We start from the raw sequence: 23670 nt of genomic DNA, 5'->3' as shown, positions 1-23670 counted from the left end.
CCCCTCCAAATACCCCTTTATGTAATGGTACCCCTCCAAATACCCCTTTATGTCGTGGTACCCCTCCAAATACCCCTTTACGTAATGGTACCCCTCCAAATACCCCTTTATGTAATGGTACCCCTCCAAATACCCCTTTATGTAATGGTACCCCTCCAAATACCCCTTTATGTCATGGTACCCCTCCAAATACCCCTTTATGTCGTGGTACCCCTCCAAATACCCCTTTATGTAATGGTACCCCTCCAAATACCCCTTTATGTAATGGTACCCCTCCAAATACCCCTTTATGTAATGGTACCCCTCCAAATACCCCTTTATGTCATGGTACCCCTCCAAATACCCCTTTATGTCGTGGTACCCCTCCAAATACCCCTTTATGTAATGGTACCCCTCCAAATACCCCTTTATGTAATGGTACCCCTCCAAATACCCCTTTATGTAATGGTACCCCTCCAAATACCCCTTTATGTCATGGTACCCCTCCAAATACCCCTTTATGTCGTGGTACCCCTCCAAATACCCCTTTATGTAATGGTACCCCTCCAAATACCCCTTTACGTAATGGTACCCCTCCAAATACCCCTTTATGTAATGGTACCCCTCCAAATACCCCTTTATGTAATGGTACCCCTCCAAATACCCCTTTATGTCATGGTACCCCTCCAAATACCCCTTTATGTCGTGGTACCCCTCCAAATACCCCTTTATGTAATGGTACCCCTCCAAATACCTCTTTATGTAATGGTACCCCTCCAAATACCCCTTTACGTAATGGTACCCCTCCAAATACCCCTTTATGTAATGGTACCCCTCCAAATACCCCTTTATGTAATGGTACCCCTCCAAATACCCCTTTATGTAATGGTACCCCTCCAAATACCCCTTTATGTAATGGTACCCCTCCAAATACCCCTTTATGTAATGGTACCCCTCCAAATACCCCTTTATGTCATGGTACCCCTCCAAATACCCCTTTATGTCATGGTACCCCTCCAAATACCCCTTTATGTCGTGGTACCCCTCCAAATACCCCTTTATGTCGTGGTACCCCTCCAAATACCCCTTTATGTAATGGTACCCCTCCAAATACCCCTTTATGTCATGGTACCCCTCCAAATACCCCTTTATGTAATGGTACCCCTCCAAATACCCCTTTATGTAATGGTACCCCTCCAAATACCCCTTTATGTCATGGTACCCCTCCAAATACCCCTTTATGTAATGGTACCCCTCCAAATACCCCTTTATGTAATGGTACCCCTCCAAATACCCCTTTATGTAATGGTACCCCTCCAAATACCCCTTTATGTCATGGTACCCCTCCAAATACCCCTTTATGTAATGGTACCCCTCCAAATACCCCTTTATGTAATGGTACCCCTCCAAATACCCCTTTATGTAATGGTACCCCTCCAAATACCCCTTTATGTCATGGTACCCCTCCAAATAGACGCAAAAACCTCTCGTCTTCTACTGTTCATGCGTTCCACACCGGCATCACTAGAAATGACATAACACAAGAGATACGCAAGATAGCAAAACCAAACAACCTGTTGTGGATAGATTGTTGAATAGCAAAACCAAACAACCTGTTGTGGATAGATTGTTGAATAGCAAAACCAAACAACCTGTTGTGGATAGATTGTTGAATAGCAAAACCAAACAACCTGTTCTGGATAGATTATTGAATAGCAAAACCAAACAACCTGTTCTGGATAGATTATTGAACAGCAAAACCAAACAACCTGTTCTGGATAGATTGTTGAATAGCAAAACCAAACAACTTGTTCTGGATAGATTGTTGAATAGCAAAACCAAACAACCTGTTGTGGATAGATTGTTGAATAGCAAAACCAAACAACCTGTTCTGGATAGATTGTTGAATAGCAAAACCAAACAACCTGTTCTGGATAGATTGTTGAATAGCAAAACCAAACAACCTGTTGTGGATAGATTGTTGAATAGCAAAACCAAACAACCTGTTCTGGATAGATTGTTGAATAGCAAAACCAAACAACCTGTTCTGGATAGATTATTGAATAGCAAAACCAAACAACCTGTTCTGGATAGATTATTGAATAGCAAAACCAAACAACCTGTTGTGGATAGATTGTTGAATAGCAAAACCAAACAACCTGTTCTGGATAGATTGTTGAATAGCAAAACCAAACAACCTGTTGTGGATAGATTGTTGAATAGCAAAACCAAACAACCTGTTCTGGATAGATTATTGAATAGCAAAACCAAACAACCTGTTGTGGATAGATTGTTGAATAGCAAAACCAAACAACCTGTTCTGGATAGATTATTGAATAGCAAAACCAAACAACCTGTTCTGGATAGATTGTTGAATAGCAAAACCAAACAACCTGTTCTGGATAGATTATTGAATAGCAAAACCAAACAACCTGTTCTGGATAGATTATTGAATAGCAAAACCAAACAACCTGTTGTGGATAGATTGTTGAATAGCAAAACCAAACAACCTGTTGTGGATAGATTGTTGAATAGCAAAACCAAACAACCTGTTCTGGATAGATTGTTGAATAGCAAAACCAAACAACCTGTTCTGGATAGATTATTGAACAGCAAAACCAAACAACTTGTTCTGGATAGATTATTGAACAGCAAAACCAAACAACCTGTTCTGGATAGATTGTTGAATAGCAAAACCAAACAACCTGTTCTGGATAGATTATTGAACAGCAAAACCAAACAACCTGTTCTGGATAGATTGTTGAATAGCAAAACCAAACAACCTGTTCTGGATAGATTATTGAACAGCAAAACCAAACAACCTGTTCTGGATAGATTGTTGAATAGCAAAACCAAACAACCTGTTCTGGATAGATTATTGAATAGCAAAACCAAACAACCTGTTCTGGATAGATTGTTGAATAGCAAAACCAAACAACCTGTTCTGGATAGATTATTGAACAGCAAAACCAAACAACCTGTTCTGGATAGATTGTTGAATAGCAAAACCAAACAACCTGTTCTGGATAGATTATTGAATAGCAAAACCAAACAACCTGTTCTGGATAGATTGTTGAATAGCAAAACCAAACAACCTGTTCTGGATAGATTATTGAATAGCAAAACCAAACAACCTGTTCTGGATAGATTATTGAATAGCAAAACCAAACAACCTGTTCTGGATAGATTATTGAACAGCAAAACCAAACAACCTGTTCTGGATAGATTATTGAACAGCAAAACCAAACAACCTGTTCTGGATAGATTATTGAATAGCAAAACCAAACAACCTGTTCTGGATAGATTATTGAACAGCAAAACCAAACAACCTGTTCTGGATAGATTGTTGAATAGCAAAACCAAACAACTTGTTCTGGATAGATTGTTGAATAGCAAAACCAAACAACCTGTTCTGGATAGATTGTTGAATAGCAAAACCAAACAACCTGTTGTGGATAGATTGTTGAATAGCAAAACCAAACAACCTGTTCTGGATAGATTATTGAATAGCAAAACCAAACAACCTGTTCTGGATAGATTGTTGAATAGCAAAACCAAACAACCTGTTCTGGATAGATTATTGAACAGCAAAACCAAACAACCTGTTCTGGATAGATTATTGAATAGCAAAACCAAACAACCTGTTCTGGATAGATTCACCTGTTCTGGATAGATTATTGAACAGCAAAACCAAACAACCTGTTCTGGATAGATTATTGAATAGCAAAACCAAACAACCTGTTCTGGATAGATTATTGAATAGCAAAACCAAACAACCTGTTCTGGATAGATTATTGAACAGCAAAACCAAACAACCTGTTCTGGATAGATTATTGAATAGCAAAACCAAACAACCTGTTCTGGATAGATTGTTGAATAGCAAAACCAAACAACCTGTTGTGGATAGATTGTTGAATAGCAAAACCAAACAACCTGTTCTGGATAGATTATTGAACAGCAAAACCAAACAACCTGTTCTGGATAGATTGTTGAATAGCAAAACCAAACAACCTGTTCTGGATAGATTATTGAACAGCAAAACCAAACAACCTGTTCTGGATAGATTATTGAATAGCAAAACCAAACAACCTGTTCTGGATAGATTATTGACTTGGCTTTCTCTGCGTGTGTAAAAGTTGCCAAGTTACACCAATTCTAAATGTTTGGCTATTTTTTAATTGGTCCCCGGCGTTTTGGTCATGTCGATTTTGGGTGTACCTTTACTTCGGCGGCGGTCACGTGACACCTATAACATAAATCTTTGATCCGGAAAGTGTGCAAGGTAGCCAAGTGAAGGGCCTTTAACGACGTATACAGTTTGAATGAAATGACACGGGAATGAATGTTTTAATCGGGGTACAAACATGGGTGCAGTATTTTTTGCACAGTTTATAGTTACCTGTACATTGTTACCAGAAAATAGCAAGCGTTTTCTGGCCCTCACCCCCGCCTTGACCCGTTGTGCAAACAGTTTACTCACCTGTACTCACCTGTGCAAACATCAAAGGGTTACACCTGTTTGGAGCGCACCCAGTCAGATCGCCAGGTGTAAGTTTTAAAGGGAAGGCCGGCCGACGGGTCAGAGCAGTAATAGCCTAATCGCTGATTTGTGTCCTGCATGGCTGGCTCCACACACAGGTAGAAGTTTAAATGGACAGTCCTTCGTGTAAAAACAGTGCGGTTCATCATCTCACATCTGATCAGGCTTTTACATGGGATAAGACCATCCCTCCCCTTGGTCACATACCTTTTACATGGGATAAGACCATCCCTCCACTTGGTCACATACCTTTTACATGCGATAAGACTATCCCTACACTTGGTCACATACCTTTTACATGGGATAAGACCATCCCTCCCCTTGGTCACATACCTTTTACATGGGATAAGACCATCCCTCCACTTGGTCACATACCTTTTACATGGGATAAGACCATCCCTCCACTTGGTCACATACCTTTTACATGGGATAAGACCATCCCTCCACTTGGCCACATACCTTTTACATGCGATAAGACTATCCCTACACTTGGTCACATACCTTTTACATGGGATAGGACCATCCCTCCACTTGGTCACATACCTTTTACATGGGATAGGACCATCCGTCCACTTGGTCACATACCTTTTACATGGGATAGGACCATCCCTCCACTTGGTCACATACCTTTTACATGGGATAGGACCATCCCTCCACTTGGTCACATACCTTTTACATGGGATAAGACCATCCCTCCACTTGGTCACATACCTTTTACATGGGATAAGACCATCCCTCCACTTGGTCACATACCTTTTACATGGGATAAGACCATCCCTCCACTTGGTCACATACCTTTTACATGGGATAAGACCATCCCTCCACTTGGTCACATACCTTTTACATGGGATAAGACCATCCCTCACTTGGTCACATGCCTTTTACATGGGATAAGACCATCCCTCACTTGGTCACATGCCTTTTACATGGGATAAGACCATCCCACCACTTGGTCACATACCTTTTACATGGGATAAGACCATCCCACCACTTGGACACATACCTACATTTAACATCTTTAGTGTTTATATGGGATAAGACCATCCCACCACTTGGACACATACCTTTTACATGGGATAAGACCATCCCTCACTTGGTCACATGCCTTTTACATGGGATAAGACCATCCCTCCACTTGGTCACATACCTTTTACATGGGATAAGACCATCCCCCACTTGGTCACATACCTTGTACATGGGATAAGACCATCCCTCCACTTGGTCACATACCTTTTACATGGGATAAGACCATCCCCCCACTTGGTCACATACCTTTTACATGGGATAAGACCATCCCTCCACTTGGTCACATACCTTTTACATGGGATAAGACCATCCCTCCACTTGGTCACATACCTTTTACATGGGATAAGACCATCCCTCCACTTGGTCACATGCCTTTTACATGGGATAAGACCATCCCTCCACTTGGTCACATACCTTTTACATGGGATAAGACCATCCCTCCACTTGGTCACATACCTTTTACATGGGATAAGACCATCCCTCCACTTGGTCACATGCCTTTTACATGGGATAAGACCATTCCCCCACTTGGTCACATGCCTTTTACATGGGATCAGACCATCCCTCCACTTGGTCACATACCTTTTACATGGGATAAGACCATCCCTCCACTTGGTCACATACCTTTTACATGGGATAAGACCATCCCTCCACTTGGTCACATACCTTTAACATGGGATAAGACCAGCCCTCCACTTGGTCACATACCTTTTACATGGGATAAGACCATCCCTCCACTTGGTCACATACCTTTTACATGGGATAAGACCATCCCTCCACTTGGTCACATACCTTTTACATGGGATAAGACCATCCCTCCACTTGGTCACATACCTTTTACATGGGATAAGACCATCCCTCCACTTGGTACATACCTTGTACATGGGATAAGACCATCCCTCCACTTGGTCACATACCTTTTACATGGGATAAGACCATCCCTCCACTTGGTCACATACCTTTTACATGGGATAAGACCATCCCTCCACTTGGTCACATACCTTTTACATGGGATAAGACCATCCCTCCACTTGGTCACATACCTTTTACATGGGATAAGACCAACCTTTTACATGGGATAAGACCATCCCTCCACTTGGTCACATACCTTTTACATGGGATAAGACCATCCCTCCACTTGGTCACATACCTTTTACATGGGATAAGACCATCCCTCCACTTGGTCACATACCTTTTACATGGGATAAGACCATCCTCCACTTGGTCACATACCTTTTACATGGGATAAGACCATCCTCCACTTGGTCACATACCTTTTACATGGGATAAGACCATCCTCCCCTTGGTCACATACCTTTTACATGGGATAAGACCATCCCTCCACTTGGTCACATACCTTTTACATGGGATAAGACCAACCTTTTACATGGGATAAGACCATCCCTCCACTTGGTCACATACCTTTTACATGGGATAAGACCATCCCTCCACTTGGTCACATACCTTTTACATGGGATAAGACCATCCCTCCACTTGGTCACATACCTTTTACATGGGATAAGACCATCCCTCCACTTGGTCACATACCTTTTACATGGGATAAGACCATCCCTCCACTTGGTCACATACCTTGTACATGGGATAAGACCATTCCTCCACTTGGTCACATACCTTTTACATGGGACAAGACCATCCCTCCACTTGGTCACATACCTTGTACATGGGATAAGACCATCCCTCCACTTGGTCACATACCTTTTACATGGGATAAGACCATCCCTCCACTTGGTCACATACCTTTTACATGGGATAAGACCATCCCTCCACTTGGTCACATACCTTTTACATGGGATCAGACCATCCCTCCACTTGGTCACATACCTTTTATATGGGATAAGACCATCCCTCACTTGGTCACATACCTTTAACATGGAATAAGACCATCCCTCACTTGGTCACATACCTTTAACATGGAATAAGACCATCCCTCACTTGGTCACATACCTTTTACATGGGATAAGACCTTCCCTCCACTTGGTCACATACCTTTTACATGGGATAAGACCTTCCCTCCACTTGGTCACATACCTTTTACATGGGATAAGACCTTCCCTCCACTTGGTCACATACCTTTTACATGGGATAAGACCATCCCTCCACTTGGTCACATACCTTTTACATGGGATAAGACCATCCCTCCACTTGGTCACATACCAACATTCAACACACTTACTGCGTGCTGTGGTGAATTTGAATATTTGATGAATTAATTTCTTAAAAATACATTAGTGGAGTTTACTATGTTAATCATCCCCTCCCCCCCCTCCCCCCCCCTCCCCCGAATTCTCGTGCACATAGAGCACACAGGCAGTTACATTTTGGTATGTGACCAAGTGAAGGTATGGTCTGTGACCAAGTGAAGGTATGGTATGTGACCAAGTGAAGGTATGGTATGTGACCAAGTGAAGGTATGGTATGTGACCAAGTGAAGGTATGGTATGTGACCAAGTGAAGGTATGGTATGTGACCAAGTGAAGGGATGGTATGTGACCAAGTGAAGGTATGGTATGTGACCAAGTGAAGGTATGGTATGTGACCAAGTGAAGGTATGGTATGTGACCAAGTGAAGGTATGGTATGTGACCAAGTGAAGGTATGGTATGTGACCAAGTGAAGGTATGGTATGTGACCAAGTGAAGGTATGGTATGTGACCAAGTGAAGGTATGGTATGTGACCAAGTGAAGGTATGGTCTGTGACCAAGTGAAGGTATGGTATGTGACCAAGTGAAGGTATGGTCTCACACCTTGTAAAAGCCTGTCCAGATCTGAGTGTTGTGTTGAGCCTAACTGTCTCCACGTGAAGAAGAGTGGCTGTAATTCGCGCCCGTCTACATTCCCTGAAATTCTCTCATCAAAATTATTTATTTCCAGTCTGACGTTGTTTGGGTTTGCAATGTGGCGAAGGTGTCTGATTTAAAGTGTTTAGAGCAGCTGCTGTAAACTGCGGACACCAATCCTGCACTCCTCAGTTGCCCCGAAGTCGGCGTATGGCTGCCTAAATGGCGGGGAATAAACGGCCTGCACCGTTACCTGTCTGAGCGAAAGCAGAAGTAGAAACGGTCTGGTGTAGACGTGTTTGACATACATCATTGTAGCTCTTTTTATAGATGGGATTTCACAAAGTATTGAATTATGATACACACTATCTATACAATGTTTAATCGTTATGACTCTATGTGTTTATGATACACACTGTCTATAGCATGTTTAATCGTCACGATTCTATGTGTTTATGATATACACTATCTATAGCATGTTCAATCGTCATGATTCTATGTGTTTATGATACACACTATCTATAGCATGTTCAATCGTTATGATTCTATGTGTTTATGATACACACTGTCTATAGCATGTTTAATCGTCACGATTCTATGTGTTTATGATATACACTATCTATAGAATGTTCAATCGTCATGATTCTATGTGTTTATGATACACACTGTCTATAGCATGTTTAATCGTTATGATTCTATGTGTTTATGATATACACTATCTATAGCATGTTTAATCGTCATGATTCTATGTGTTTATGATACACACTATCTATAGCATGTTCAATCGTCATGATTCTATGTGTTTATGATACACACTGTCTATAGCATGTTCAATCGTCATGATTCTCTGTGTTTATGATACACACTATCTATAGCATGTTTAATCGTCATGATTCTATGTGTTTATGATACACACTATCTATAGCATGTTTAATCGTTATGATTCTATGTGTTTATGATACACACTAACTATAGCATGTTCAATCGTCATGATTCTATGTGTTTATGATACACACTATCTATAGCATGTTCAATCGTTATGATTCTATGTGTTTATGATACACACTAACTATAGCATGTTCAATCGTCATGATTCTATGTGTTTATGATACACACTATCTATAGCATGTTCAATCGTCATGATTCTATGTGTTTATGATACACACTATCTATAGCATGTTTAATCGTTATGATTCTATGTGTTTATGATACACACTATCTATAGCATGTTCAATCGTCATGATTCTATGTGTTTATGATACACACTATCTATAGCATGTTCAATCGTTATGATTCTATGTGTTTATGATACACACTAACTATAGCATGTTCAATCGTCATGATTCTATGTGTTTATGATACACACTATCTATAGCATGTTCAATCGTCATGATTCTATGTGTTTATGATACACACTATCTATAGCATGTTTAATCGTCATGATTCTATGTGTTTATGATACACACTATCTATAGCATGTTCAATCGTCATGATTCTATGTGTTTATGATACACACTATCTATAGCATGTTCAATCGTTATGATTCTATGTGTTTATGATACACACTATCTATAGCATGTTCAATCGTTATGACTCTATGTGTTTATGATACACACTCTGTATGGCATGTTCAATCGTTATGATTCTATGTGTTTATGATACACACTATCTATAGCATGTTCAATCGTCATGATTCTATGTGTTTATGATACACACTATCTATAGCATGTTCAATCGTTATGATTCTATGTGTTTATGATACACACTAACTATAGCATGTTCAATCGTCATGATTCTATGTGTTTATGATACACACTATCTATAGCATGTTCAATCGTCATGATTCTATGTGTTTATGATACACACTATCTATAGCATGTTTAATCGTTATGATTCTATGTGTTTATGATACACACTATCTATAGCATGTTCAATCGTCATGATTCTATGTGTTTATGATACACACTATCTATTGCATGTTCAATCGTTATGATTCTATGTGTTTATGATACACACTATCTATAGCATGTTCAATCGTCATGATTCTATGTGTTTATGATACACACTATCTATAGCATGTTCAATCGTCATGATTCTATGTGTTTATGATACACACTATCTATAGCATGTTTAATTGTTATGATTCTATATGTTTATTATACACACTGTCTATAGCATGTTTAATCGTCATGATTCTATGTGTTTATGATACACACTATCTATAGCATGTTCAATCGTCATGATTCTATGTGTTTATGATACACACTGTCTATAGCATGTTCAATCGTCATGATTCTATGTGTTTATGATACACACTATCTATAGCATGTTCAATCGTTATGACTCTATGTGTTTATCATACACACTATCTATAGCATGTTCAATCGTTATGATTCTATGTGTTTATGATACACACTATCTATAGCATGTTCAATCGTCATGATTCTATGTGTTTATGCATACTCGTTTTGTATTTGTGAGGCGGGCCTAAATACAAAGTTTTGTTTCGTAAAGAGACAATAAAGTATTTGTTCTTGTTATTGTGTGTGTGCGTGTGTGTGTGTGTGTGTGTGCGTGTGTGTGTGTGTGTGTGTGTGTCTGTGTGTGTGTGTGTAAGTGTGTGTGTGTGTGTGTGTGTGTGTGTAAGTGTGTGTGTTTGTGTGTGTGTGTGTGTAAGTGTGTGTGTGTGTGTGTAAGTGTGTGTGTGTGTGTGTGTGTGTGTAAGTAAGTGTGTGTGTGTGTGTGTGTGTGTGTGTGTGTGTAATGGCGGGTCTGTGAGAGCTCCTCGTCACGACGATAATAGACGAATTCCGGAAGTAAGTGTATCGGGTGTGTGTTGGTGATGGGGAAGTAAGTGTATCGGGTGTGTGTTGGTGATGGGGAAGTAAGTGTATCGGGTGTGTGTTGGTGATGGGGAAGTAAGTGTATCGGGTGTGTGTTGGTGATGGGGAAGTAAGTGTATCGGGTGTGTGTTGGTGATGGGGAAGTAAGTGTATCGGGTGTGTGTTGGTGATGGGGAAGTAAGTGTATCGGGTGTGTGTTGGTGATGGGGAAGTAAGTGTATCGGGTGTGTGTTGGTGATGGGGAAGTAAGTGTATCGGGTGTGTGTTGGTGATGGGGAAGTAAGTGTATCGGGTGTGGTGATGGGGAAGTAAGTGTATCGGGTGTGTGTTGGTGATGGGGAAGTAAGTGTATCGGGTGTGTGTTGGTGATGGGGAAGTAAGTGTATCGGGTGTGTGTTGGTGATGGGGAAGTAAGTGTATCGGGTGTGTGTTGGTGATGGGGAAGTAAGTGTATCGGGTGTGTGTTGGTGATGGGGAAGTAAGTGTATCGGGTGTGTGTTGGTGATGGGGAAGTAAGTGTATCGGGTGTGTGTTGGTGATGGAGGAGTGAATACCCTTGCTTTTAGCGAGACACATTACCCACACGCCCTGCTGTCCACGTGTTTCAGACACACCCGCTCGCTAGTCAATGACCCATAACTTCACGTGTGAAACTTTACATTTTCCCTCGTGACATCATGCGGCAATCACTAGCGAGGGGTGTGTCTACAGCACGTGACATCATGCGGCAGTCACTAGCGAGGGGTGTGTCTAAAACACGTGACATCATGCGGCAGTCACTAGCGAGGGGTGTGTCTAAAACACGTGACATCATGCGGCAGTCACTAGCGAGGGGTGTGTCTAAAACACGTGGACAAGGAGCACGTGTAGAAAGCTTGTCTCACTAAAAGCAGGAAAATTAACTCTTTTATAAGCCATGCAAACCCGACAGAGCGTGAATTTTGTGTTGGAAGTCATATATGTCTGCGAGTATGCTCTTAAAGCAGCCACTGGGTGTTACGTTTCTTCCGATTAATGATTCACGAAAAATCCCAATTTATTGAAGAGTTTACAACAACACAAAACGAATGAGAAAAAGCCACACTCCTTCCCGTGTGAGTTCTGCTCACTGTCCCAGACCAGGCCAGGCTGTAGCACGGGAGAAGACCACCCCTCCACTGTCCCAGACCAGGCCAGGCTGTAGCACGGGAGAAGACCACCCCTCCACTGTCCCAGACCAGGCCAGGCTGTAGCACGGGAGAAGACCACCCCTCCACTGTCCCAGACCAGGCCAGGCTGTAGCACGGGAGAAGACCACCCCTCCACTGTCCCAGACCAGGCCAGGCTGTATCACGGTAGAAGACCACACCTCCACTGTCCCAGACCAGGCCAGGCTGTAGCACGGGAGAAGACCACCCCTCCACTGTCCCAGGCCAGGCTGTATCACGGGAGAAGACCACCCCTCCACTGCCCCAGACCAGGCCAGGCTGTAGCACGGGAGAAGACCACCCCTCCACTGTCCCAGACCAGGCCAGGCTGTAGCACGGGAGAAGACCACCCCTCCACTGTCCCAGACCAGGCCAGGCTGTATCACGGGAGAAGACCACCCCTCCACTGTCCCAGACCAGGCCAGGCTGTAGCACGGGAGAAGACCACCCCTCCACTGTCCCAGACCAGGCCAGGCTGTAGCACGGGAGAAGACCACCCCTCCACTGTCCCAGACCAGGCCAGGCTGTAGCACGGGAGAAGACCACCCCTCCATCATCATCATCATCATCATCATCATCATCATCATCATCATCATCATCATCATCATCATCATCATCATCATCATCATCATCATCATCATCATCATCATCATCGTCGTCGTCGTCGTCGTCGTCGTCGTCGTCGTCGTTGTCATCATCATCGTCGTCGTCGTCATCGCCCTCATCAGTCCCCTGACTGGGACAGTTCTCGGGGGGAAAGGGGGTGGGGGGGGGGGGGCTGAGGGGGCAGAGACCCTTCTCCAGACTGTTCTGTTGGGGGCCGTCAACAAGTCAGGGAAGCTCATCTGCGTCCATTCTTTCACGTTGTCGGACCAGCTCTTTTGTTGTCTTCCGCAACTGCGTCCTCTTTTGAATACACTAAAATATTTAGTGTAAAACAAGATGACAGTTGCTGAATTGTAAATAAGCTAGTAAACTTAGAGACGGAATCCACAAATAAACTGTATGCCATAACACTAAGAAAAAGACAACTGCCGATGTGTGCGAAGATTTACCACAGATACAAGAGACAAAGACAGACAAAGAAACCCATTCATGGATACAAGCAAACTGGATTGGATACAAGCAAACTGGATACAACGCTAGCGTATAGTCACGCTTACTCAGATTAAAAAGAACACAAATGAAAAAGACAGCAAAGAAAAAGAAACTATAATTCGTGATAATTCAATGAGACATCCCTTCCCGTGCAAACCATGCTGCTCTCTGTGTCAGACCTGCCCGGGCTTTTACCGTACAAACCATGCTGCTCTCTGTGTCAGACCTGCCCGGGCTCTTACCGTACAAACCATGCTGCTCTCTGTATCAGACCTGCTCGGGCTCTTCCCGTGCAAACCATGCTGCTCTCTGTGTCAGACCTGCCCGGGCTCTTACCGTGCAAACCATGCTGCTCTCTGTGTCAGACCTGCCCAGGCTCTTACCGTACAAACCATGCTGCTCTCTGTATCAGACCTGCCAGGGCTCTTACCGTGCAAACCATGCTGCTCTCTGTGTCAGACCTGCCCAGGCTCTTACCGTGCAAACCATGCTGCTCTCTGTGTCAGACCTGCCAGGGCTCTTACCATGCAAACCATGCTGCTCTCTGTGTCAGACCTGCCCAGGCTCTTACCATGCAAACCGTGCTGCTCTCTGTGTCAGACCTGCCCGGGCTCTTACCGCACAAACCATGCTGCGCTCTGTGTCAGACCTGCCCGGGCTCTTACCATGCAAACCATGCTGCTTTCTGTGTCAGACCTGCCCGGGCTCTTACCGTGCAAACCATGCTGCTCTCTGTGTCAGACCTGCCCAGGCTCTTACCATGCAAACCATGGTGCTCTCTGTGTCAAACCTGCCCGGGCTCTTCCCATGCAAACCATGCTGCTCTCTGTGTCAGTCCTGCCCGAGCTCTTACCGTGCAAACCATGCTGCTCTCTGTGTCAGACCTGCCGGCCCGGGCTCTTCCCGTGCAAACCATGCTGCTCTCTGTGTCAGACCTGCCCGGGCTCTTACCGTGCAAACCATGCTGCTCTTTGTGTCAGACCTGCCCGAGCTCTTACCGTGCAAACCATGCTGCTCTCTGTGTCAGACCTGCCCGGGCTCTTCCCATGCAAACCATGCTGCTCTTTGTGTCAGACCTGCCCGGGCTCTTCCCATGCAAACCATGCTGCTCTTTGTGTCAGACCTGCCCGGGCTCTTACCGTACAAACCATGCTGCTTTCTGTGTCAGACCTGCCCGGGCTCTTACCATACAAACCATGCTGCTCTCTGTGTCACACCTGCCCGGGCTCTTACCGTGCAAACCATGCTGCTCTCTGTATCAGACCTGCCCGGGCTCTTACCGTACAAACCATGCTGCTCTCTGTGTCAGACCTGCCCGGGCTCATGCTGCACTATGTATCAGACCTGCCCGGGCTCTTACCGTGCAAACCATGCTGCGCTCTGTGTCAGACCTGCTCGGGCTCTTCCCATGCAAACCATGCTGCTCTTTGTGTCAGACCTGCCCGGGCTCTTACCGTGCAAACTATGCTGCTCTCTGTGTCAGACCTGCCCGGGCTCTTACCGTGCAAACCATGCTGCTCTTTGTGTCACACCTGCCCGGGCTCTTACCGTGTAAACCATGCTGCTCTCTGTGTCACACCTGCCCGGGCTCTTACCGTGCAAAGCATGCTGCTCTCTGTGTCAGACCTGCCCGGGCTCTTACCGTGCAAACCATGCTGCTCTCTGTGTCAGACCTGCCCGGGCTCTTACCGTGCAAACCATGCTGCTCTCTGTGTCAGACCTGCCCGGGCTCTTAGCGTGCAATCATCATCGTCGTCGTCGTCGTCGTCGTCGTCGACGTCGTCGTCATCATCATCGTCGTCGTCGTCATCGCCCTCATCAGTCCCCTGACTGGGACAGTTCTCGGGGGGAAAGGGGGTGGGGGGTGGGGGGGGGGGGGCTGAGGGGGCAGAGGCCCTTCTCCAGACTGTTCTGTTGGGGGCCGTCAACAAGTCAGGGAAGCTCATTTGCGTCCATTCTTTAACGTTGTCGGACCAGCTCTTTTGTTGTCTTCCGCAACTGCGTCCTCTTTTGAATACACTAAAATATTTAGTGTAAAACAAGATGACAGTTGCTGAATTGTAAATAAGCTAGTAAACTTAGAGACGGAATCCACAAATAAACTGTATGCCATAACACTAAGAAAAAGACAACTGCCGATGTGTGCGAAGATTGACCACAGATACAAGAAACATAGACAGACAAAGAAACCCATTCATGGATACAAGCAAACTGGATACAAGCAAACTGGATACAAGCAAACTGGATACAAGCAAACTGGATACAAGCAAACTGGATACAACGCTAGCGTATAGTCACGCTTAATCAGATTACAAAGAACACAAATGAAAAAGACAGCAAAGAAAAAGAAACTATAATTCGTGATAATTCAATGAGACATCCCTTCCCGTGAAAACCATGCTGCTCTCTGTGTCAGACCTGCCCAGGATCTTACCGTGCAAACCATGCTGCTCTCTGTGTCAGACCTGCCCGGGCTCTTCCCGTGCAAACCATGCTGCTCTCTGTGTCAGACCTGCCCGGGCTCTTCCCGTGCAAACCATGCTGCTCTTTGTGTTTGACCTGCCCGGGCTCTTACCATGCAAACCATGGTGCTCTCTGTGTCAGACCTGCCCAGGCTCTTACCGTACAAACCATGCTGCTCTCTGTATCAGACCTGCCAGGGCTCTTACCGTGCAAACCATGCTGCTCTCTGTGTCAGACCTGCCCAGGCTCTTACCGTGCAAACCATGCTGCTCTCTGTGTCAGACCTGCCAGGGCTCTTACCATGCAAACCATGCTGCTCTCTGTGTCAGACCTGCCCAGGCTCTTACCATGCAAACCGTGCTGCTCTCTGTGTCAGACCTGCCCAGGCTCTTACCGTGCAAACCATGCTGCTCTCTGTGTCAGACCTGCCCGGGCTCTTACTATGCAAACCATGCTGCTCTCTGTGTCAGACCTGCCCGGGCTCTTACCGTGCAAACCATGCTGCTCTTTGTGTCAGACCTGCCCGGGCTCTTACCGTGCAAACCATGCTGCTCTTTGTGTCAGACCTGCCCGGGCTCTTACCGTGCAAACTATGCTGCTCTTTGTGTCAGACCTGCCCGGGCTCTTCCCGTGCAAACCATGCTGCTCTTTGTGTTTGACCTGCCCGGGCTCTTACCATGCAAACCATGCTGCTCTCTGTATCAGACCTCCTCGGGCTCTCACTGTGCAAACCATGCTGCTCTCTGTGTCACACCTGCCCGGGCTCTTACTGTGTAAACCATGCTGCTCTATGTATCAGACCTGCCCGGGCTCTTACCGTGCAAACCATGCTGCTCTCTGTGTCAGACCTGCCCGGGCTCTTACCGTACAAACCATGCTGCTCTCTGTGTCAGACCTGCCCGGGCTCTTACCGTGCAAACCATGCTGCTCTCTGTGTCAGACCTGCCTGGGCTCTTACCGTGCAAACCATGCTGCTCTCTGTGTCAGACCTGCCCGGGCTCTTACCGTGCAAACTATGCTGCTCTCTGTGTCAGACCTGCCCGGGCTCTTACCGTGCAAACCATGCTGCTCTTTGTGTCACACCTGCCCGGGCTCTTACCGTGTAAACCATGCTGCTCTCTGTGTCATACCTGCCCGGGCTCTTACCCTGCAAACCATGCTGCTCTCTGTATCAGACCTGCCTAGGCTCTTCCCGTGCAAACCATGCTGCTCTCTGTGTCAGACCTGCCCGGGCTCTTACCATGCAAACCATGCTGCTCTCTGTGTCAGACCTGCCCGGGCTCTTAGCGTGCAAACCATGCTGCTCTCTGTGTCAGACCTGCCCGGGCTCTTACCGTGCAAACTATGCTGCTCTCTGTGTCAGACCTGCCCGGGCTCTTACCGTGCAAACCATGATGCTCTTTGTGTCAGACCTGCCCGGGCTCTTCCCGTGCAAACCATGCTGCTCTTTGTGTCAGACCCGCCCGGGCTCTTACCGTACAAACCATGCTGCTTTCTGTGTCAGACCTGCCTGGGCTCTTACCGTGCAAACCATGCTGCTCTCTGTGTCAGACCTGCCCGGGCTCTTACCGTGCAAACCATGCTGCTCTCTGTGTCAGACCTGCCCGGGCTCTTACCATACAAACCATGCTGCTCTCTGTGTCACACCTGCCCGGGCTCTTACCGTGCAAACCATGCTGCTCTCTGTGTCAGACCTGCCCAGGCTTTTACCATGCAAACCATGCTGCTCTCTGTGTCAGACCTGCCCGGGCTCTTACCGTGCAAACCATGCTGCTCTCTGTGTCAGACCTGCCCGGGCTCTTCCCGTGCAAACCATGCTGCTCTCTGTGTCAGACCTGCCCGGGCTCTTACCGTGCAAACCATGCTGCTCTCTGTGTCAGACCTGCCCGGGCTCTTACCGTGCAAACCATGCTGCTCTCTGTGTCAGACCTGCCCGGGCTCTTACCGTGTAAACCATGCTGCTCTCTGTGTCAGACCTGCCCGGGCTCTTACCGTGCAAACCATGCTGCTCTCTGTGTCAGACCTGCCCGGGCTCTTACCGTGTAAACCATGCTGCTCTCTGTGTCAGTCCTGCCCGAGCTCTTACCGTGCAAACCATGCTGCTCTCTGTGTCAGACCTGCCCGGGCTCTTCCCGTGCAAACCATGCTGCTCTTTGTGTTTGACCTGCCCGGGCTCTTACCATGCAAACCATGGTGCTCTCTGTGTCAAACCTGCCCGGGCTCTTCCCATGCAAACCATGCTGCTCTCTGTGTCAGTCCTGCCCGAGCTCTTACCGTGCAAACCATGCTACTCTCTGTGTCAGACCTGCCCGGGCTCTTACCATACAAACCATGCTACTCTCTGTGTCAGACCTGCCCGGGCTCTTACCATACAAACCATGCTGCTCTCTGTGTCAGACCTGCCCAGGCTCTCACTGTGCAAACCATGCTGCTCTCTGTGTCACACCTGCCCGGGCTCTTACCATGCAAACCAAGCTGCTCTCTGTGTCAGACCTGCCCGGGCTCTTACCGTGCAAACCATGCTGCTCTTTGTGTCAGACCTGCCCGGGCTCTTACCGTGCAAACCATGCTACTCTCTGTGTCAGACCTGCCCGGGCTCTTACCATACAAACCATGCTACTCTCTGTGTCAGACCTGCCCGGGCTCTTACCATACAAACCATGCTACTCTCTGTGTCACACCTGCCCGGGCTCTTACCATGCAAACCAAGCTGCTCTCTGTGTCAGACCTGCCCGGGCTCTTACTGTGCAAACCATGCTGCTCTCTGTATCAGACCTGCTCGGGCTCTTACCATGCAAACCATGCTGCTCTCTGTATTAGACCTGCCCGGGCTCTTACCGTGCAAACCATGCTGCTCTCTGTGTCAGACCTGCCCGGGCTCTTCCCGTGCAAACCATGCTGCTCTTTGTGTCAGACCTGCCCGGGCTCTTCCCATGCAAACCATGCTGCTCTCTGTGTCAGACCTGCCCGGGCTCTTCCCGTGCAAACCATGCTGCTCTTTGTGTCAGACCTGCCCGGGCTCTTCCCGTGCAAACCATGCTGCTCTTTGTGTCAGACCTGCCCGGGCTCTTACCGTGCAAACCATGCTGCTCTTTGTGTCAGACCTGCCCGGGCTCTTCCCGTGCACACCATGTGATGATGATGATGATGATGATAGAGTAGGCGTTGAAATCGTCAATGTGAAGATGGCAAGAGGCAAAAGGATTTAAAAAAAAATTAAATTCATTGATTCACAGAATGGTTAGCCGAATAAGTGTCTTTGCTTGCAACATGACACGTTTAGTTTTCTTGTGATGCCAAGGGATTGGATTGTCTCAAAGCAAGGGCTTTTTGTTTCGTTCAATTGTTACATTTAGTCAAAACTTGACTAAATGTTTTAACATAGAGGGGGGAATCGAGACGAGGGTCGTGGTGTATGTGTGTGTGTCTGTCTGTCTGTGTGTGTGTGTAGAGCGATTCAGACTAAACTACTGGACCGATCTTTATGAAATTTGACATGAGAGTTCCTGGGTATGATATCCTCAGATTTTTTTTTCATTTTTTTGATAAATGTCTTTGATGACGTCATATCCGGCTTTTCGTGAAAGTTGAGGCGGCACTGTCACGCTCTCATTTTTCAACCAAATTGGTTGAAATTTTGGTCAAGTAATCTCCGACAAAGCCCGGACTTCGGTATTGCATTTCAGCTTGGTGGCTTAAAAATTAATTAATGACTTTGGTCATTAAAAATCTGAAAATTGTAAAAAAAATATTTTTTTTATAAAACGATCCAAATTTACGTTCATCTTATTTTCCATCCTTTTCTCATTCCAAAAACATATAAATATGTTATATTTGGATTAAAAACAAGCTCTGAAAATTAAAAATATAAAATTTATGATCAAAATTAAATTTTCGAAATCAATTTAAAAACACTTTCATCTTATTCCTTGTCGGTTCCTGATTCCAAAAACATATAGATATGATATGTTTGGATTGAAAACACGCTCAGAAAGTTAAAACGAAGAGAGGTACAGAAAAGCGTGCTATCCTTCTCAGCGCAACTACTACCCCGCTCTTCTTGTCAATTTCACGGCCTTTGCCATGACCTGTGGACTGACGATGCTACGAGTATACGGTCTTGCTGCGTTGCATTGCGTTCAGTTTCATCCTGTGAGTTCGACAGCTACTTGACTAAATGTTGTATTTTCGCCTTACGCGACTTGTTAGAATTTAAGCTGGCCCCTAGAACATTGATCACGGCATTTGGAGGTACACAACGAGAAAGACAGAGAGAACAAGGAAAGACAAGCAAGTAAGAAAGATTGGTAGACAATGTCCACAACATGGCAAGCAAGCAAGTAAGAAAGATTGGTAGAAAATGTCCACAACATGGCAAGCAAGCAAGTAAGAAAGATTGGTAGACAATGTCCACAACATGGCAAGCAAGCAAGTAAGAAAGATTGGTAGACAATGTCCACAACATGGCAAGCAAGCAAGTAAGAAAGATTGGTAGACAATGTCCACAACATGGCAAGCAAGCAAGTAAGATTGGTAGACAATGTCCACAACATGGCAAGCAAGCAAGCAAGTAAGAAAGACTGGTAGACAATGTCCACAACATGGCAAGCAAGCAAGTAAGATTGGTAGACAATGTCCACAACATGGCAAGCAAGCAAGTAAGAAAGATTGGTAGAAAATGTCCACAACATGGCAAGCAAGCAAGTAAGAAAGATTGGTAGAAAATGTCCACAACATGGCAAGCAAGCAAGTAAATGCTTGAGGGGAAAATGTCGGACGGATTTTGTTTTCTGAACTCTTGGCATTTTTATTAAATAACAAAAGTAGTAGTAAGGGTGGCATTAGTAATTGGTTTAGGTGTGTGTGTGTGTGTGTGTGTGTGTGTGTGTGTGTTAGTGTTAGTGTGTGTGTGTGTGGGAGGGGGGGTGCGAATCTGAGTTGAGTAGGACAAGTAAAATGTAGTAAGATGTCATCTGGATAATGGCGCCTCAGTCTGGTCCAGACAAGACGCAAGCAGCTCACAACATCCTGATCCGTTCTCAGACACAGTCAGCCTCGTCCTACTGAGATTAGGATTGGGGACAACGGGGGCTGAGATGCACAAAGCGAAAGTGGGTGCCACATAAATGGCCGGGAGCTAGCCGCGGGGTCTGATTGGTGACATTGAGATTTGTGGTGATTGCATCCCATCATACCCCGCGGGGTCTGATTGGTGACATTGAGATTTGTGGTGATTGCATCCCATCATACCCCGCGGGGTCTGATTGGTGACATTGAGATTTGTGGTGATTGCATCCCATCATACCCCGCGGGGTCTGATTGGTGACATTGAGATTTGTGGTGATTGCATCCCATCATACCCCGCGGGGTCTGATTGGTGACATTGAGATTTGTGGTGATTGCATCCCATCATCCCCCGCGGGGTCTGATTGGTGACATTGAGATTTGTGGTGATTGCATCCCATCATACCCCGCGGGGTCTGATTGGTGACATTGAGATTTGTGGTGATTGCATCCCATCATACCCCGCGGGGTCTGATTGGTGACATTGAGATTTGTGGTGATTGCATCCCATCATACCCCGCGGGGTCTGATTGGTGACATTGAGATTTGTGGTGATTGCATCCCATCATACCCCGCGGCTGGCTCCAACCCAGCTGGGTGGCACCCAATATCGCTTCCTGCCCCTCGGCCCTGACCTCCCTGGGTCTTGGCTACCTTGATGCAATGAATCAACCCAGTTGGGTGGCATCCAATATCGCTTCCTGCCCCTCGGCCCTGACCTCCCTGGGTCTTGGCTACCTTGATGCAATGAATCAACCCAGTTGGGTGGCACCCAATATCGCTTCGTGCCCATCGGCCTTGACCTCCCTGGGTCTTGGCTACCTTGATGCAATGAATCAACCCAGCTGGGTGGCATCCAATATCGCTTCCTGCCCCTCGGCCCTGACCTCCCTGGGTCTTGGCTACCTTGATGCAATGAATCAACCCAGCTGGGTGGCATCCAATATCGCTTCGTGCCCCTCGGCCCTGACCTCTGTGGGTCTTGGCTACCTTGATGCAATGAATCAACCCAGTTGGGTGGCACCCAATATCGCTTCCTGCCCCTCGGCCCTGACCTCTGTGGGTCTTGGCTACCTTGATGCAATGAATCAACCCAGTTGGGTGGCACCCAATATCGCTTCCTGCCCCTCGGCCTTGACCTCCCTGGGTCTTGGCTACCTTGATGCAATGAATCAACCCAGTTGGGTGGCACCCAATATCGCTTCCTGCCCCTCGGCCTTGACCTCCCTGGGTCTTGGCTACCTTGATGCAATGAATCAACCCAGTTGGGTGGCACCCAATATCGCTTCCTGCCCCTCGGCCCTGACCTCCCTGGGTCTTGGCTACCTTGATGCAATGAATCAACCCAGTTGGGTGGCACCCAATATCGCTTCCTGCCCCTCGGCCCTGACCTCCCTGGGTCTTGGCTACCTTGATGCAATGAATCAACCCAGTTGGGTGGCATCCAATATCGCTTCCTGCCCCTCGGCCCTGACCTCTGTGGGTCTTGGCTACCTTGATGCAATGAATCAACCCAGTTGGGTGGCACCCAATATCGCTTCCTGCCCCTCGGCCCTGACCTCCCTGGGTCTTGGCTACCTTGATGCAATGAATCAACCCAGCTGGGTGGCATCCAATATCGCTTCCTGCCCCTCGGCCCTGACCTCCCTGGGTCTTGGCTACCTTGATGCAATGAATCAACCCAGCTGGGTGGCATCCAATATCGCTTCGTGCCCCTCGGCCCTGACCTCCCTGGGTCTTGGCTACCTTGATGCAATGAATCAACCCAGTTGGGTGGCATCCAATATCGCTTCCTGCCCCTCGGCCCTGACCTCCCTGGGTCTTGGCTACCTTGATGCAATGAATCAACCCAGCTGGGTGGCATCCAATATCGCTTCGTGCCCCTCGGCCCTGACCTCTGTGGGTCTTGGCTACCTTGATGCAATGAATCAACCCAGTTGGGTGGCACCCAATATCGCTTCCTGCCCCTCGGCCCTGACCTCTGTGGGTCTTGGCTACCTTGATGCAATGAATCAACCCAGTTGGGTGGCACCCAATATCGCTTCCTGCCCCTCGGCCTTGACCTCCCTGGGTCTTGGCTACCTTGATGCAATGAATCAACCCAGTTGGGTGGCACCCAATATCGCTTCCTGCCCCTCGGCCTTGACCTCCCTGGGTCTTGGCTACCTTGATGCAATGAATCAACCCAGTTGGGTGGCACCCAATATCGCTTCCTGCCCCTCGGCCCTGACCTCCCTGGGTCTTGGCTACCTTGATGCAATGAATCAACCCAGTTGGATGGCACCCAATATCGCTTCCTGCCCCTCGTCCCTGACCTCTGTGGGTCTTGGCTACCTTGATGCAATGAATCAACCCAGTTGGGTGGCATCCAATATCGCTTCCTGCCCCTCGGCCCTGACCTCTGTGGGTCTTGGCTACCTTGATGCAATGAATCAACCCAGTTGGGTGGCACCCAATATCGCTTCCTGCCCCTCGGCCCTGACCTCCCTGGGTCTTGGCTACCTTGATGCAATGAATCAACCCAGTTGGGTGGCACCCAATATCGCTTCGTGCCCCTCGGCCTTGACCTCTGTGGGTCTTGGCTACCTTGATGCAATGAATCAACCCACAAGTAAAAATAGGTTCCTGCCTTCAGTCCCGCGAGAGTCATTAAATCATTTGTGAAAGAAAAA

At 46.7% G+C, this 23670-nt stretch overlaps 1 protein-coding gene across 1 annotated transcript; it reads left to right on the top strand.

Moving 5' to 3' along the window:
- Window positions 1–16724: 16724 nt before the first annotated feature.
- On the top strand, window positions 16725–19070 carry LOC138958143 (proprotein convertase subtilisin/kexin type 5-like). The gene has a single exon (XM_070329226.1). It carries the CDS (start codon window positions 16725–16727, stop codon window positions 19068–19070), a length of 2346 nt encoding a protein of 781 aa, XP_070185327.1.
- Window positions 19071–23670: the final 4600 nt, after the last annotated feature.

Source organism: Littorina saxatilis, linkage group LG1 (assembly GCF_037325665.1).
Source record: "Littorina saxatilis isolate snail1 linkage group LG1, US_GU_Lsax_2.0, whole genome shotgun sequence".
NCBI classification, from domain to species: domain Eukaryota; kingdom Metazoa; phylum Mollusca; class Gastropoda; order Littorinimorpha; family Littorinidae; genus Littorina; species Littorina saxatilis.
The sequence above is the reverse complement of the archived record's forward strand: the minus strand, read 5'-3'. Positions and strand labels throughout refer to the sequence as shown.

Coding starts and splice junctions, on each gene's coding strand:
- LOC138958143 (XM_070329226.1), top strand. CDS start 16,725: ATGTATCAGACCTGCCCGGGCTCTTACCGTGCAAACCATGCTGCTCTC.